Source organism: Ambystoma mexicanum, chromosome 2q (assembly GCF_040938575.1).
Source record: "Ambystoma mexicanum isolate Mex_15411 chromosome 2q, UKY_AmexF1_1, whole genome shotgun sequence".
In the NCBI taxonomy this organism is placed as follows: Eukaryota; Metazoa; Chordata; class Amphibia; order Caudata; family Ambystomatidae; genus Ambystoma; species Ambystoma mexicanum.
In genome coordinates this window covers 932,894,502-932,910,820 of record NC_090924.1, presented here as the reverse complement: position 1 = coordinate 932,910,820, position 16,319 = coordinate 932,894,502, and the positions used below count along the sequence as shown (strand labels likewise).

Below are 16,319 nucleotides of genomic sequence, written 5' to 3'. Positions count from 1 at the left end.
CATGCCCTCCCATCCAACTTACCTGATGAGCTCCGGCAGGTGCCGGCACCAACAATTCTCCCGCTTAGGCCAGACCCCCTACGTGCCTACGTATGGGAGGCAATTTTATGTTTCCAGCCATCTTTACGTAGGCCATTAGGGAGTGAGGCTTATGGACCGCAGACGGGTCCTTATTTCTCGGTGAGGTGTTCCTTGAAGAGCAGGGTCTTCAGATCTTTCCAGCCTGATGATAGCAGGAATATTGTTCCACGGCATGGGAGCACAGCAGGATAATGCTTGTTTTCTGTTTTTTTCCTTCAACTTCTTGGATTTCAGTCTGGCATTCTCTTGGCTCATGGTGTTGCGTTGTCCTCCTGAGATGGTGATCCTTTCAGATAAATAGGGCGGCATCTTGGACATTAGAGCTTGGAAGGTGATGTAGGCTTTCTTGAAGGTGTGATCTGTGGTAGGACGGGTAGCCAGTGTCATTCCTTGACAATGAGTGAGATATGGTTGAATTTCTTCAGTCCTGTGATGCGGCTTTCAGTGGGGCCAACGTTGTGTTTTGGACACCTGCCAAGAGGGTGTTTCCACCATCCAGGGGGAGAGCAGGTATCTGATAGATCTGAAGTCTGAAATGGAGACAAAGAGTTTGATCTCTCACAGGAATGAGAGCTGGTACCATGCTGTTTGTGCCTGCTTGATAATGTGTGCTTTTAAGGAGACATGGCAGTCAATCGTGAAGCTGAGGGGCTTTGCATTGGGGATAAATAGGAGATAGAAGTCGTCAAGATCCAACTCTGGCAGTGATTTTTGATCTTGGTGCATTTGGTGGTGCGTCCAAGGAGGATGAACGCTGTTTCTTGGTGGGATTGGGTTTCAGGCAGGGACTTGATGTCCCTGCTATAATTGTGGAGTGACAGCGTTTCAGTTGGTCAATGTCATTTAGGAATTTGACCTTCAGATATATCAGTGTGCCATCATCATACTGGGTGATTTTTGATGTTTAATTTAATCATCAGCGCCCCAACTGGCACCATGTAGAGGTTTGAGATGAGAGGGGGGGAAGGGATGAGACCTGTGCAACTCTGCCAGACAAAGGCTATTCAGGTGCTCATTTGGGCGAACTAGTACCTGCTGATGAGGTAGGAGTTGAAACATCGAAGGAGTGTGGCATCAAATTCCCATATTCAGTCTAAAGATTTTCATGTAGAAGTGGGAATAAGGTACCTCTCTAGCCAGTAACGAGACCCAGTGTGCAAAGGGAAAAGAAAATTAGGTCATTAGAATAGTGTTCCCAATATATTTTGTAATGAAAAACCTTCAACTGTGGATTAAAAACATGTCAGCTATGCCCCCAAAGCCCCTCTTTTCCTCCTCGCCCTGCCTTCTCTGTTGGAGAATGTCGAAGTATGAAGATCAATGTGTTGCTGTTTGGCTGTAGTGAGAGTGCAGGCAGAATCCAGCCTCCAATCTTTCAGCCATGCAATCGACTTAGACTCTGAATCAGGAAATATTATCCTCCCACATGGAAACTATCCTACAGCATACAGTCCTTGATCCCACTAAAACGGGCAGGTGGCATATAGTTATGGAGATTAAAAAGGGTCACAGGTGTTTCCATCATTAACCCTACACAACAGCTCTGCAAAACTCAAAGAGTGATCAGGGCTTTAAAGTGACCAACAACCTACTGGGGGGCGGGTCTCAGGAGAGTTTCTAAATCAGCCTCCAGATCGGGCCCTTTTGGGGCCCTGACCATAGGCAGATTCACCCTCCTCACCCTTTACCACAGCAGGGCCTACCATCGATGTCTAAGAGCAGTGCCACACAAGACCCAAATGGAGGCGAATCGCGACATTAACACTTCACTGATTGCCTCAGAGAGCTGTGTAACATTCTGCACCCTAACATCTGAGCCTGGAACACTAGAATGTAGAGCGCTTCAGGTAGAATGGTAACAAGATGCATCTTCCATTAGAAAGTGCATCGTTAGAAGAACAGAGTAACAGAAAGAGAGCAGACTTGAAGGAAGCCAGTGGGATGTAGACAAGCTCTTAAACAAAAAAAGACGAAAGATACTCACCTGTCTGCTGTATCCTTTCAAGCTGCTAAAAGGAAACCCTTTGTTCTATGAGTGGGTGCATTCCACCTTTCTGAGAGATGTGTTCACGTGCGCAGCAAATTGGAAGGGTTGGTTTACATTTGTTGGGACAGGGCTGGGAAAATTTGAGTTAGACGACATGTTTTTGCTATTTAGGGGTCTGTATCCACTATATTGCACATAGGTCACTGCAGCGGGCACATTAGCCATTTGAGCTATCTTAATGAAATGTAAAACTGTGCCCTGCAGGGTTAATCATATCTCTGCAGCAGGCACTTAAATACCGCCTCTTTGGTACAGAGATTGTCAACTACATTGACCTAGGTTGATTTAGTCACATGTTTGAGTATTTTAATAGTATATTTTTGTATCCCTTTAACAGCAGATATATTTTGTAATCAATATCTTTAAACTTTTAGGCCAGTAATGTTACACAGGCCGTATCAATTTGAAAGTATTTTTAATTACTTTTGTTTCTTATGCCTTGCAAACTTCTTCTCGGGTCCAGGCTGCAAATATTGCTTAATGCCTTGTTAAGTCACCCTTCCATGTCTCATCCCAAAGCAATCAATTGGTGTGACAGACTGTATACTGTTGGGGGAAAAGTAAGTGATGCTTCAAAGCAGCAGAAACGACAATCAATGAAACTATTGCAAAAGCAAGGACTGTTGAAGTAGTGGTATGATGCATGATCTTTTAAGCATACTTAATGCATCGCCTTTCGGATCCTTCTCCCATAAACCTTTCAAGGCCCTCTGATTATGTTTCGTAGGATCTGGTGTGCACCCTTTATGACAATGGCCGATGCCGGATCTGTGGGCCCTGTGTGAGTGTGACCATGGGGCCCATCACCTTCGCCTGCTCCATGATGCATAGCCTGCAGATGGTGTAGGGAGGGTCCAGTGGTGACCCTTGGGGCATGTGAGTGGGTGGCCGGGGGGTGGGGAGGTCAGGTGCCTTCACCTGCTCCATGATGCATAGCCTGGAGATGGTGTAGGGAGGGTCCAGTGGTGACCTTTGGGGCATGTGAGTGGGTAGCCAGGGGGCGTGAGGGGCCTTCACCGGCTCCGTGATGCATAGCCTGGAGATGGTGTAGGGAGGGTCCAGTGGTGACCCTTGGGGCATGTGAGTGGGTGGCCGGGGGGTTTAGGTGCCTTCACCTGCTCCATAATGCATAGCCTGGAGATGGTGTAGGGAGGGTCCAGTGGTGACCCTTGGGGCATGTGAGTGGGTGGCCAGGGGGGTCAGGTGCCTTCACCGGCTCCGTGATGCATAGCCTGGAGATGGTGTAGGGAGGGTCCAGTGGTGACCCTTGGGGCATGTGAGTGGGTGGCCAGGGGGGGTCAGGTGTCTTCACCTGCTCCATAATGCATAGCCTGGAGATGGTGTAGGGAGGGTCCAGTGGTGACCCTTGGGGCATGTGAGTGGGTGGCCAGGGGGGGTCAGGTGCTTTCCCCGGCTCTGTGATGCATAGCCTGGTGATGGTGTAGGGAGGGTCCAGTGGTGACCCTTGGGGCATGTGAGTGGGTGGCCAGGGGGGTCAGGTGCCTTCACCGGCTCTGTGATGCATAGCCTGGAGATGGTGTAGGGAGGGTCCAGTGGTGACCCTTGGGGCATGTGAGTGGGTGGCCAGGGGGGGTCAGGTGCTTTCCCCGGCTCTGTGATCCATAGCCTGGTGATGGTGTAGGGAGGGTCCAGTGGTGACCCTTGGGGTATGTGAGTGGGTGGCCAGGGGGTGGTCAGGTGCCTTCACCTGCTCCATGATGCATGGCCTGGAGATGGTGTAGGGAGGGTCCATAGGTGACCCTTGGGGCATGTGAGTGGGTGGCCATGGGGGGTCAGGTGCCTTCACCGGCTCCGTGATGCATGGCCCAGGAGTAGTGTGCGGAGGGTCCATAGGTGACCCTTGGGGCATGTGAGTGGGTGGCCATGGGGGGTCAGGTGCCTTCACCGGCTCCGTGATGCATGGCCCAGGAGTAGTGTGGGGAGGATCCCGTAGTAACCCCCAACACCTTGGCAAGGTGGCAGGGGCTCATCCTATGGGCATCTCGGGAACAGTGGAACCTCCACTAGAATGCATCTAGAAGCATTATGGAGAGGCATAACAAATAGGTATAAGACACGTCCAACAGCATAAGGTGCATAGTATCCAGAAAAGAGGCACAAGAACTGAAACGGGTGCGTGCAAGGCCAATACCTCAGGGTGTAAGAATATGCCAGGCCCCTCTAGGCGTGGAGTGTATGACATATGCCATCAAATCTGTGGGTTCAAAAGATGTAGGAAAGAGAGTGGGCATTGGGTGCCATGAAGTTGATCGCTTCCATCCTGGAGGAGTTAAGCATAAGAGAATGAATTGCCATCCAGTGACAGATGACAGACAGACGTGCAGCTATACCAGCAGAGGACGGGGGTAAAGGTGGGTAAGCAGAATATAGGTCCGGTATCCTCAGAGAGGTGGTAGGAGTACCCAAAGCAGAAGGTCAGTTTCCTGAGGGAGGATGTATAGAGGGTGAAGAGTAGGCAGCCAATGACGGAGCTTTGGGGACACCAACTGGGGGTGGTGGGGAGTTGGATCGGAGATGCCCGCGTTACATGAGATGAAAAAGGACCGACGGGAAAGGCAGCAGGATACCCATTTCATAGCAGTGTCCTGGATGCCAAGGTCGGCAAGATTCCAAAGGGAAGAGTGGTCCGCTGTGTCTAATGTGGCCGAGTGGTCCAGAACGATAAGGATTCAGGGTCGTTTGCAGTGGTGAGCAGAGGTCAAAACGTTACAGATTTTCTGTAGCGTGAACGGGTTACCGCATTTCTGTAGAGTGAAAACTACGAAATGCAGATTGGAGAGGAGCCTGGAAAAACGGATCCCCAATAACCAAAGTGCAATTGTAGATCTCCCGAGATCTTTATGGACCCTGCATGTATATGTTTACATTTTTAAATCTTTGTTCAGCAATTAAATAAGTACTCATTAGTTGGCTAGTAGTAACATATTTTATTTATCATGCAATAAAGTTGGGGACAGGATAAATATTCAATAAGATGGCATTACAGAGCCTATGAAGGTTCCAGCTTGGGCCTGATAGCTGTGGTGCGCACAAAGTAAAACTATTCAATTAAACACCAAACTGCAAGTATGGAAATACATTTATTTTAAAAGCACCACAACCCACAGAACTAAAGTCCTAAACGACCAAAGTGCAAATACAGTTTAAAAGCATCAAAATGCAAGTGTTGGCATACAACCAGGAGCCTTCGTAGCTGCCCCTCCCACACTAATTACTCACTGCTAAATCTTCCAACTTTCACAGCACATCCATCGCCATCAGACAACCGGCAAAGTCTAGCAGACGCCTACGTTACCCTCTTCTTACCAACACCTCACTCCGACCCCAGAGCATCCACGACTATCATCTCAACCCTGCAACCACCCTTACAGAGAACACACCGTGGGGTAACATGTCCCTGCCCTAACACAGCAGAACCCACCTTCAGCACACAGCTAATGGGTGCTTCTGACCTGCATTCATCAACACCAAAGACGATCTGCTCCTCGCCTACCACACTATCCCACCAATACTAGCTCCCCACACCTCCTTCTTTACAGAGCCGGGCACAGCAAGGACAAGATTATTGGCAGAAGGATGCTATGCAAGACCGCCCTTCCTTACCATATCATAACATTTAAAGGCACCTGTCCTTATCAGCAAATACACGTGTTTATGATTTATAACGCGCTTAATAACCGTATGTTTCTAAGCGCGGACCCAGGGATCGAACCTGTGCTGCTCCGCATCGTCTTGCACCCAAGGCGAGCGCATTGCCCCATGGCTATCCTCTGCAGGCCACCGTCGTAAGCAAGCTAAACGCAAGTGTTGAACTACAGTACACAGGGACCAGTCCTAAGTGATCAAGTGCAAGTTTAGATCCCAAGATCTTTGTGGAACCTTCATGTATATGTTGAAAATCTTCCATCGTTAAACAGTTCATAAAATACGCACCATTTAGTTAATAATATTTTTTGTAATGCAGTGAAGATAGCCAATGAAAGCTCACACTTCAGCCTGGTGGCTGGCCAATTAAATCTCCCTTTTTTATGGGGAACCATGCCCTAGGCTCAGTGGTCTACAGTGCAGGCCCATCCTGCAGCGAAATTCTGGCATCCCCACTGGTGCAGCATTAAGGGCAGGTCTGCTTAGGGAGGACATGCCAGGGTTGATGCCCTTCCCGGTAATAATAGTCCCGGCTATAAGAATGCATTCCCTGGGTCTGGTGGGCATGTGCCAACCTTTATATGTTGTTCAATATTGACTCAAGTCTGAATATGCAAATTGCTTACAGCTATGCATGCAAATAGGTTTATGTTGCCAGTGTCCGAGTGCTGCCAACTCAGTGGAGTGAGAAATAAACATCACTTCGAATTGGCCCTACCGACAAAAAAACATGCAAATGTTAGTCATTGCGGTCAAGGTTGACATGGAACGGCACATCCATGAACGCCTTGTTCAGGTTTACTTAGTTGTTAAAACTGCTAGTTTTTACACACATACAAACACACAACATGTATAAACATTCCTGGAAAATCTACCCTCCTTGACCTCAGAATAAAATGTAAAGCTGTGAACTAAAATGCATACCAAAAAATGTTCCTTAAAGCTTCGACAGTTTCACCATTCCCCAGGAGGTAGCCCACCTGTCACAATCAAGATGTTTTGGCCTACAGCACTAATCAGCCAGCATTGTCATTGGCGAGGGATCCTGGGAGTTGTGGGCCAAAATATCTTGAGGTTGACAGGTTGGTTAGCCCTGGTCTTGATCCGCACCCAGAGGAACGCCTGTCACAATGTAAGAAAGAGAAGAAGGACAATGCTGATCACGTAGTTCTTTAATGCCAACAGGGTTATGTTTGGTGCCTGTGTGCCTTAAACTCAAGGCAATAGCCTGCAGATAAAGACGAGAAAACCCAGCAATCGCCATAACTTATCAGTCTCTCACCCAGTTGAACACCTAGTGGGGTATCCTACCCAATGCAGAACATGGCCTCTAATGACACCTCCTGCTTTGTGTGACACTTGTGGCTTTGCATTGCATGGTTTGAGAAGATGTCCTATGAGTGGAAGAGAGAGCTCAACGATGGTCTTTATTGCAGATACAGACCCCCGGGTGTTGGAGAAGCAGGAATTGCAACAACCTACCTACGTGGCCCTGAGTTACATCAATAGGTAAGCTGCCCCCCTTCCCCTAACTGTACTGCCATGGGAGGCAAGACTGATGCTTTTATTGTGAAGTATGTTTTTATTATGGCTACAGTGGCTCAGAGCCACACATTCTTTCTAGAACCATGTGTCTTACACTTGGAAAAAAGCTGTAGGTTGTGTAAGGGCAAGTTATGTGAGATTCACAAAAGGTGTTTACCAGATTTGCAAAACTATTTCAGACTTTGGGTTACTATGCACTTTGCGTCTGGAATCTGCACTAATTGCACGCACACAGCTAACATAGTTAATGCAGTCAATCATTTGGCATGGCCTTGCCAAAGAGTGCGCCAGTGCATAGTTGCGTGTGTCATACACAAAGGCGGAAATGAGAGGGCATTCCAAAAAGATTAGAACTGTCTGCGAAACAGATATCCTGCTTCTGAAGTCTGGAGTTCTTGGTCCAACTGGGAAATTAGAAGCGTGAAGTTTAAAATGGTGTCTTTAAATGGAGAAAATGCAAAAGATGTCATGAAAAAATATTATGTAGTGTGAGAAAAAAAACTGCTTAGTTTGGAAAACATGTTTTGTTAAACTAAGACTTATCTGATGCAAATTGAATCTGAGAAACGTGCACCTGCTAATTACCCACTCGAGCCGACGTAGAAGGCCTTTTTTTGCAAAGAAAAAAGAAGAAATGTGCCTAGCATAAATTAGGCCTCAATTCACCTGTGACCTTTGTGAATGCTATTGTCAAGCTGAAGTTATGCGGCATAACTTTCCATAAGTGTTGAATATAGAAAAAACGTACTTGGTGTGAACACTCTCCTTCTTGGAGGGGCGGGGCTGTGGGGACGAGGGGTGGGATGGAGGGTTGTGGCCATAGGCCAAGTCACACAACACAGTATTTCTTCATCAGGGGCACAAAGAAAGCTACATTTCGGGGGATGCTCACCCTTTAAATGTTGGGAGAGGCGCTTACTTCAGAGACAGTGGGGGAGGGGCAAACCTATTTGTGTTGGGGGCATCTAACTTCTTTGCACATTCTAATGAGACTATTCTAGTGCAGCTTCAATGTTACAAGCAGTTCACTCTCTCCTGTAAGTCTGAAAGAACCCACTTAGGGACTGCTGTGAGAATGAGACGTGCCCTGTGTCCCCTCTACACTTCCAATCACTCCCCTGGCATGCAGGTGCTAAACCCATATTACAGTTTAAATTGTCTTCAAATTATGCATATGAATGCAGGTGCTAACAATGAAATGCTTTGTTACCAGCGCAGCCCAGGCGACGTGTCATATCTATGTCCTCTTCTATCCAGACACAACTCTGTAGGTCAACCAGGTCGAGTCAACATAGCCCAACATTTCGGGGGCAGGGTAGGGGGCTAAACATGGTCAGCTCAATTGTGTTGCGGCACTGCTCTTCATAGAACCCAATTGTGGCAATTTGCATAAAAGCAAAGAGCATTATGGGAACATAAGAATACCAACAATTTTAAATTTGAAACATGTGCATGCAAGAGCTCAACTTCAGAGCAACTTTGCCACAGCGCTGCTCAGTCTTGTGCCTGCCCGTTCCCTACCCTGCTTTCCTTCCAAATATGGGGTTCCTCCTAAATCAGCCCGTTTGCGTCTAAGCCACTTTGATACAAATTGTAGTGTTCTATAGTGTGCCAATTTATTCCAGTATGTTTATGGATTAAAATGCCCCCTTCTTCACAGAAGTTAGCACTGTTAATGCTTGCGTTAGTGTTCATTCCCCTCGTTTCTGTCATTCATTCTTTACATAAATGGACATTTTCTGTCCAGTTGACCCTGCCAGTATTTGCCACCCCACTTTGCCAGCATTTGAAGGCAACCTGCTTTGTATTATGTGATAGGTTAACTGAATTTTATTTGAACCAAACGTGTAAAACAGAACTCTGCCAAAAAAACCGCTCCCTGGCTCCCTTCCTGACCCACCCCCAACCATTTTGTAGGATTTTGAAGTTCTGTAGAGGAAATACTGTGCTTCATTCAGAAAATGGTGGTAACTGGAGGCTGTCACCTTCCAGGGTCTGACTATAGACTCTCCATTGATAAGCCACCAGAGCTTGCTGAAGCCTGGCCAAGCGTTTCAGCTGGGATAGAAGATGCGCGCTGCCTGGACGCACTCTGCTATTGCGTAAGGCTTGTCTGCATTGAAGAGGCTTTCTAACCAATGTATATAATAATACTCTTGCATTTTATATTGCCCTTCAAATCAGATTCCTCCTCCTACGAAGCCGTGTGATAATGGGTGTACTTATCACCAAATTCAACACCGCTAATTTTGTCAAACCCAGAAGGGTGAAAGGTTGATCCTGTGACTGAATGCCACACATAATAGACCTTTGAACCTTTCGCTTACATCGCTGAGATAGCTTGGCACTAGGCATTGTGAAAATGTAAGGACATCATTGTTTTTTGGCACCTAAAGCACTTTTACCCTCCATGTGTGATTGGTTTGTCAATATCTCTAAAATTCCTAAAAACCTTTAACATTTGTGTACTTTTTTGAAGCACTCTGTCTGCAGGATATTTATAGGGCGGCCGTTTTCAGATTTTCTGAAGCAACCGCTCCATTGTATTCTACCTTAATAGAAGTCTTTTCCAGTTCTTAAAATGTGTCACGTCAGCTGTTTTCGTAATTTGGCAGGTAATGCATGCTGTACTAATTAGCTGAAATCCTCGTCCCTTGAGGAGAAAATTGTCCAGACAAGCCAATGAGTTGCTACTAAGATCTGCATTCAGCTTCCAGGCAGTGGAGTAACTTTGCTGAAAATGTTGGGGCGGGGAGGGGGTGGTGGGTGGAGTTGGTGAGCGGGCCTGACAGCTCAAGGAAAGGTGCCCTGCCAAATGAATTGGGGAAAATGGTGTGCCACAACATTTGGAGGTGGGGTTACTGGGTACAAACACCCCCCCCCAACATTACACCTGGAGGTTCCAGTGGATAGTAGTAACAGCTGTTATTGGCAGTGCAATGAAACCGTAAGAGCCGTGGTAGCAGCAAGTGCCCTCTGAAGTGTACGTATGTAAAAAGGACGTTTATTATTATCATTATTAGGAGTAGTGATTCAAGGCTTGGTAACTCGTATGAAGAAAACATTCTCCTTGAATTTTCTGTGAAGAATTTGATTTTTTTCTGTGAAGAATTTGATTTTGTTATGCCATCAAGCAGTCTATTCCGTGGTCTGAGCGTGTTTTGCCTACCGCCTTGTACAGGGAATCGTACAACTCCTGAAAGAAAACCTAAAGAACCAACAGATATGCAGAGGAACTCGTTTTCCTCACAATACCCAACTTTTGCAAGCCGAGCTTTGCATATCCTCACATGGCAATTCTGCCGACATCAGCATGTTCTCGCTAAGCGTGAAGCGGCGATTGAGACCCCACTGTGTTCTGACTTTTATAAATAAAAATTATATTCAGAGAAGCCAAGGATGACAGTAACATTTCCCCTTTTTCCTTCTGATTCTTAAGTTCCTGCTTTTTTTCTGAGCATTAGTCAAGTTTAGCTTCGGAAAGAATTTGCTCTATTTTTCTATTTGACGTCTTCCTTTAAGGATTTGTTCTGTCTGCTCGTTAGGAAACCAGATCTGTCCTAATTGGGCTTGGCCTCTGATATAAACAGACCTTAATTGAATGCATTAAAGACCATGTGAGAGCGCTTGCATGGTGTACCGCCACCTGCTGCACCGCGCTTCGGCCGAGGCGGTGCCGGCGTATCCGTTACCAGACAGCCCTTTCTTCCACCTCCATGCTGCAGAGCCGGGTTCTGCTTTGTCCCAGGCTTGAGACTTAACCGCTGTAGCCTAATACCGTCATAAACAGGCTGCCTACTGTTAAATATCAAATACCAGATACTGCTGCACCTTCGTGCCGAGGCTTTTATGGTCCCAACCTGAAACAGAGCTGAGGCTGGTCCCCCGCTGTGGGCTCCAGACTTTAAAGCAATCTTTCCAAGTTGTACATTCAATTTGCCATGCGCTGGTCCGGCGTTCTCACAGGAACCGGGGTGCAAACATTGGACTTTCCCATTGTGGTGTGGAACCCGAAACTGGAAACCTCTTTTGAGAGGGAAAATTAGCATGACCGTTCACGCAGTATGGTAATCATCAGAAACCTAATGTCTGAACATGGTGTTGGGATCACACATGCTTTTCGTTCCACAACCTTCCGAGGAGTCGGCATGTGTGCTGTGTGCTCTGAAAGCAGTAGCTGAAAATCTGAATCATCAACTTGGACCAATCCTAGATTGAGCAGCCGGTCTGTGTTCCATCCGTCCTGGCCCACTCGCTCTGTATGGAGTGTACTGGTATATCTCCCACTTGGATTTTAGTTGTGCAAGTGACGGGGGCCCGGAGCTTGTGGTATGTCCTGCATAGGCGCTCGGACATCAAGCCAGTAATCCTTATAAGATGTGATGTCATTGATAACCACTGGAGGGCCGTAAAATGGGCTTTCTGACGGGCTCCCTGCCAGGTCGTGGCAAAGGGTAGGCCTTCACTACAAACCTTATATGATGCTGGGAATTAAACGCACATGTTTGGAGGCCTGCAGCTAGACTCCAACAGAAGTCAGGTTATGCAAAAGCATCAATTTCTATGACAGCTGAAACAGAACTGCTCAAAATAACAGAATGCAACGTGAATTATACAAAGGCAGAAGGGGCGTTCTGGTGTGATCCTGCTTTAGGTGGAGTGTATCCAATTAAACTGAACAGTTCGCCATATTTTCCCACAGGACCGTTTACTTCTTTTTTGATATCATAGTTCCTCCACAGGCTTTCACACTTCACTGCCTCCACCAAGTGGAAGAGCCAGAAACGGCTCTTAATGAATCTGTTATGTATTAAAGATAAGGGCAGGATAGGTATGCACTGCCCACCAAGGGTGCCGAGTACACAGATGCTCCATGGGCCTCTCCCCACCCAGGAAAGGACGTCTCGGTATCGGCAAAAGCCATCCGTATAAAAGTCCCCATACTCTCAACTGGACTTTTTTGTTTTTGGGCGCTGATCCCCCCCCCCCCAGAAGACCAGAAGTTGGTGCCCCTGCTGCCCAGAGATCACTAAACTCACCCCATTCCTTTGTCCACCTACCCCCACCAAGCTCCCATTCAGATCATGCGTTAGACTGCCTTCAAGCTTATTCCATCCGGCAGGACGATCAGTGATCCTCAGACTTCAAACCCTGCACCGTCTTTCCCAAGGATAAGACTGAAATTCTCGGGAACATTGTATTAATCTCCAAGGTTATTTCGGATTGCTATTTAAACCACGGACTGTACATTCTTATCTTTTTCCAAGGCCATATTTGGCTCTGGCAGAAGAGACTGTTCAGGGCCTTGATTTCAGAGAAGTCTTTAAGCTGTGCGGTATTAGAACCAAGGAGATAGGCTCCCAATGTCTCCTTATTAAGAACAGTGGTGATGCTGGAATGTTCCCTGCATGCTTCCTGTTAGCAACTTCTCGTGGCGGGCAGGGGCACGATGTTTGCAAGATGGTATCAATGCCCATCACATGAAATACGAGGTAGCCACGCCCACACCACCACAGCTATGGCTGCAACAGTGGCTCTCTAGTCAGATGTTAGAGTCAAGAAAGCATGTAGGGTTGCTGGGTGTCCAACTACCTGTTCCCTCTGTACCATATCATACAAACTTTATTTCGAAAGGTCCATTTCATAAAAGTATGCAATTGACGCACATAATCAGTGTAAGGGTCTTACCTGAGGTCTCACGTTGTTTCCACAAAGTAAATTACTACGTGGCGATTTACTTTGGGGCAATTACATCGACAGTTTACTTTGAAATGCATTTTTTTGTGGATTAAGGTGTAAAAGGGGGGTTGGCCAGGGGTTTAGGGTAAGGGTTATAGCGAAGGGGGAATGGATGTTTGGGGAACGTCCCCCATAAAAATAATCAATTGAGAAATAAACTGTCAGAAGTAATTTCCAGTAAGTAAATTACCACAAAGAAATTTACTTCGTGGAAATGACATGGAACCCTTACCTAAGGGAGGCTAGTGTCCAGGTGTGCAATCTGATCTACAAAAAGAACACACTTCCAGGATACTGCACCCTATTGGCTGGTTCTCAAATCAATCAAAGCCACAGGCTGTTTATAGCATCGAATTGTGCTTTCTTGGCTTGTCTTTGTTTGTTGTGACATTACCATTGGTTGTCATTTTTTTGTAATTGTTTATTTATAACAAGCTTAATAGCCAGAGGTTTCAAATCGTGGATCCGAGGATTGAACATGTGGTGTGCTTCCAAGGCAAGCGCGTTGCCCCTGAGCTATCCTCCCATCCCTGAATTTCTGGGCTTGGTTTAGACACAAAAAACACCTCCCAGGCAAGATCTTGTTATTTAGTCTTGCCCTGTGGGAAATCCGAAACCTTTAAAAGCAGGAACTTCTATGTCTCTGCCAGGGCCTTCCTTAGACTGAAGTTATTAGAACCCACCAACCCACTCCCGATCCTTTGGTGTTGGCTAATTATCAACCTATTTCTCTGCTACTTTTTCTAATGAAGCTGCTTGAGTGCCTTGTCTGTCATCTTCTGACCACATTTTTGGAGAAATCTTCTTTCACCCTTCCCAATCTGGGTTTTGGCCAGGTCACGGTACAGAAAGGGTCCTGGTCTCTGTGGTGGACGATCTCGCTCGACTGCATGATTCAGGCAGCGCAGGGGCAGTAATTCTGCTTGATCTGTCGCTGCCTTTGGTACAATCAATCATGCAGTCTTGCTGAGACGCTTTGCAGAGGCCGGGTTCTCTGGTGTGGTACTGGCCTGTTTCTCTTCTTCTCTATCAGATCAGTCCCAATCTCTCTCTACTACTTTTCCCACTCTGCTCCCACTGTAATTGTCTGTGGGGTCCCTCAGGGCTCCGCCAACTCTCCTGTTTTGTGCAACATCTATGTACAGCCACTGACGAGGCTCATTGCCTCCCATGGCTTCACTTGCTATGCTTTACACCAATGATACCCAGATCCTGGTCCGCCTGGATTTGGCGATTCCTGAGATGGCTGTCAGGCTTAGGACATGCTTGGAAGGCGTGGGGGAATGGATGTCCTCGACCTGGCTGAAACTCAACAGGGAGAAGATGGAGCTATTGATGGTGGGTTCTCCTGATGCTGCTGCTCTCCTCTCTTTTGGCCTTCGTCACTGGGCTCGTGGCACACCCCGGTGCCTATTGTCCAAGATCTGGGGCGAAAATTGTTTCCTCACTTTCCATGACCACTCAGGCCAGTTCAGTCTGTCAGGCGGGCCATCTCAAGCTGAAGATACTGCAGAAAGTCTTGCCGTTTCTGCCTTCCACTTTCAGGCATCAGTATTCTCTTCGCTTCTTCTATCATCTCTTGATTATTGCAATGCGCTGCTCCAGACACAGCCAGCTTCCTTAATTCGGCGCCTACAGGTTTTGCACATTTTGCGGCGAGGGTCGCTACTTCCACCCCTTGTAGGGCTCACATTTCTCCTGTGCTGCACTGCGTCCACTGGCTTCCAGTGGAGAAAAGAGTTCAGTTTAAGGTACTCTGCATGGTTTTTCGTGCCCTTCATGGGACCAGGGTAGCCTTTTTGCAGGCTAAGTTCCAGTTGTATGTGCCTCGCCGTTCTCTTCGCTCTGCTGAAGCCTCTCTGGTGGAGGTTCCCTGCTTCAAATTGTCCCGGGTTGGTGGTCGGCCCCTTTCGGTGGCAGGTGTCATTCTATGGAACTCTCTCCCTCTGGCCACGCGGAGGATGGATGATTATCTGGCCTTTAGCAGAGTTTTGAGGACCTGTCTGTTTTAGTTTCTCTTCTACTTGTTGGGTAGCGCTATGATGCCCCCTGGCAACTGTGTGCATTATAAGTGATGAAATAAATAAAGCAAAAGTCGCCCTCCTGAGGCTGAAATATGTCTGGGGCTGCTGGTGGTTTCGTGTAGAATGGATGTGACCAAGCAGTTTGGTCTGGACTGCCCCTTTGAGGGTGGGATCAAGCCGGATTTGCATATTTTTTTTCCATTTCTGTAATGGCTTGGCAGGTGTGAGGAATTCAACCATCTGCGTGGTGGGTGTGTGCTCACCTGTGGTTTTTTGAAATTTTAAGTGAAATTGAATGATGGTAGATAAACCTCCGGAAAATGTGTGGGGCTAATCCACACATATTTTGATATGCTGACCGCATGCCATACACATAGACCTGAGTCCTCTGGGTGGATACAGCCTACAGCTGTTGTCCCCCCGTCATGTTAAGTTGGAATATGACAGCCAAGACTACATCAGGGCATCTCAGAAGGGGGAAGGCAAAACCTTCCTCCTGCCATGGGCAGCCTAATTAATGAACAAAGGCTTCATGGATCCACCGTGCCTTTTTGTTTGCTGCTGGTGGCAGCTTCGCATACTAAACATAGTTAATTCAAACAGGCGTACAGGGAGCCTGGTCGCAGGACTAGCAAAGGACAGGAAAAACCCAACAACCTTTTATATGCACTGTGTCAATCTGAAGCCAGCTCCCGCCTCTCTGTGTCAAGGGCAGTGACTGGTCATATCTGGGACAGCTGTTAACAGTAGTCATCCCCAGAGGGGGACCCCATTCAGAAGGTACGAGCATGTGGTTTGGCGATTACCAAAAACCTGATCTCGTTGCAGCTTCAAGGGAGACATGCCGCTTTAATTAGGAACCACAGAGAGCTCAATTAACCAGCGAGACCCTTTGATCCACAACAGACAGGAAGATGGGTGGGACTTAGTATTACATGTTTTCACCCCTTTACCTTTTCTGTTGCAAAGCACTCTGGTTATGACCTCATGCATACAGGAGATTGTTAGGGGGGACACAGGATTGGTTCATTAAGGTAGGCATAGCCTACACCAATCACTGTGGCCCATTTGCATTTAAAAGAGAGTTGAGCCCCTCTTTTGGGCAGGTAATCTGAAGATTTTGCAAGGAGTAACAAGAACTCATTTGGACCCTGGCTGAAGGTACAGCCTGCCTTACAGCTTCTGCCAGTGAAGGAAGGCCAGGATTTCCAAAGGGG

The 16,319-nt window shown here is 47.2% G+C and overlaps 1 protein-coding gene across 1 annotated transcript in view; it reads left to right on the top strand.

Annotated features, from left to right (window-relative positions):
* The window catches only part of JAZF1 (JAZF zinc finger 1), a 973,043-nt gene that overhangs the window by 382,309 nt on the left and 574,415 nt on the right, over positions 1–16,319 (top strand). The window contains exon 2 of the mRNA XM_069648240.1: positions 7,231–7,303. Within this exon, the coding sequence (XP_069504341.1) occupies positions 7,231–7,303 (73 nt within the window). The remainder of the gene's footprint in view (positions 1–7,230; positions 7,304–16,319) is intronic.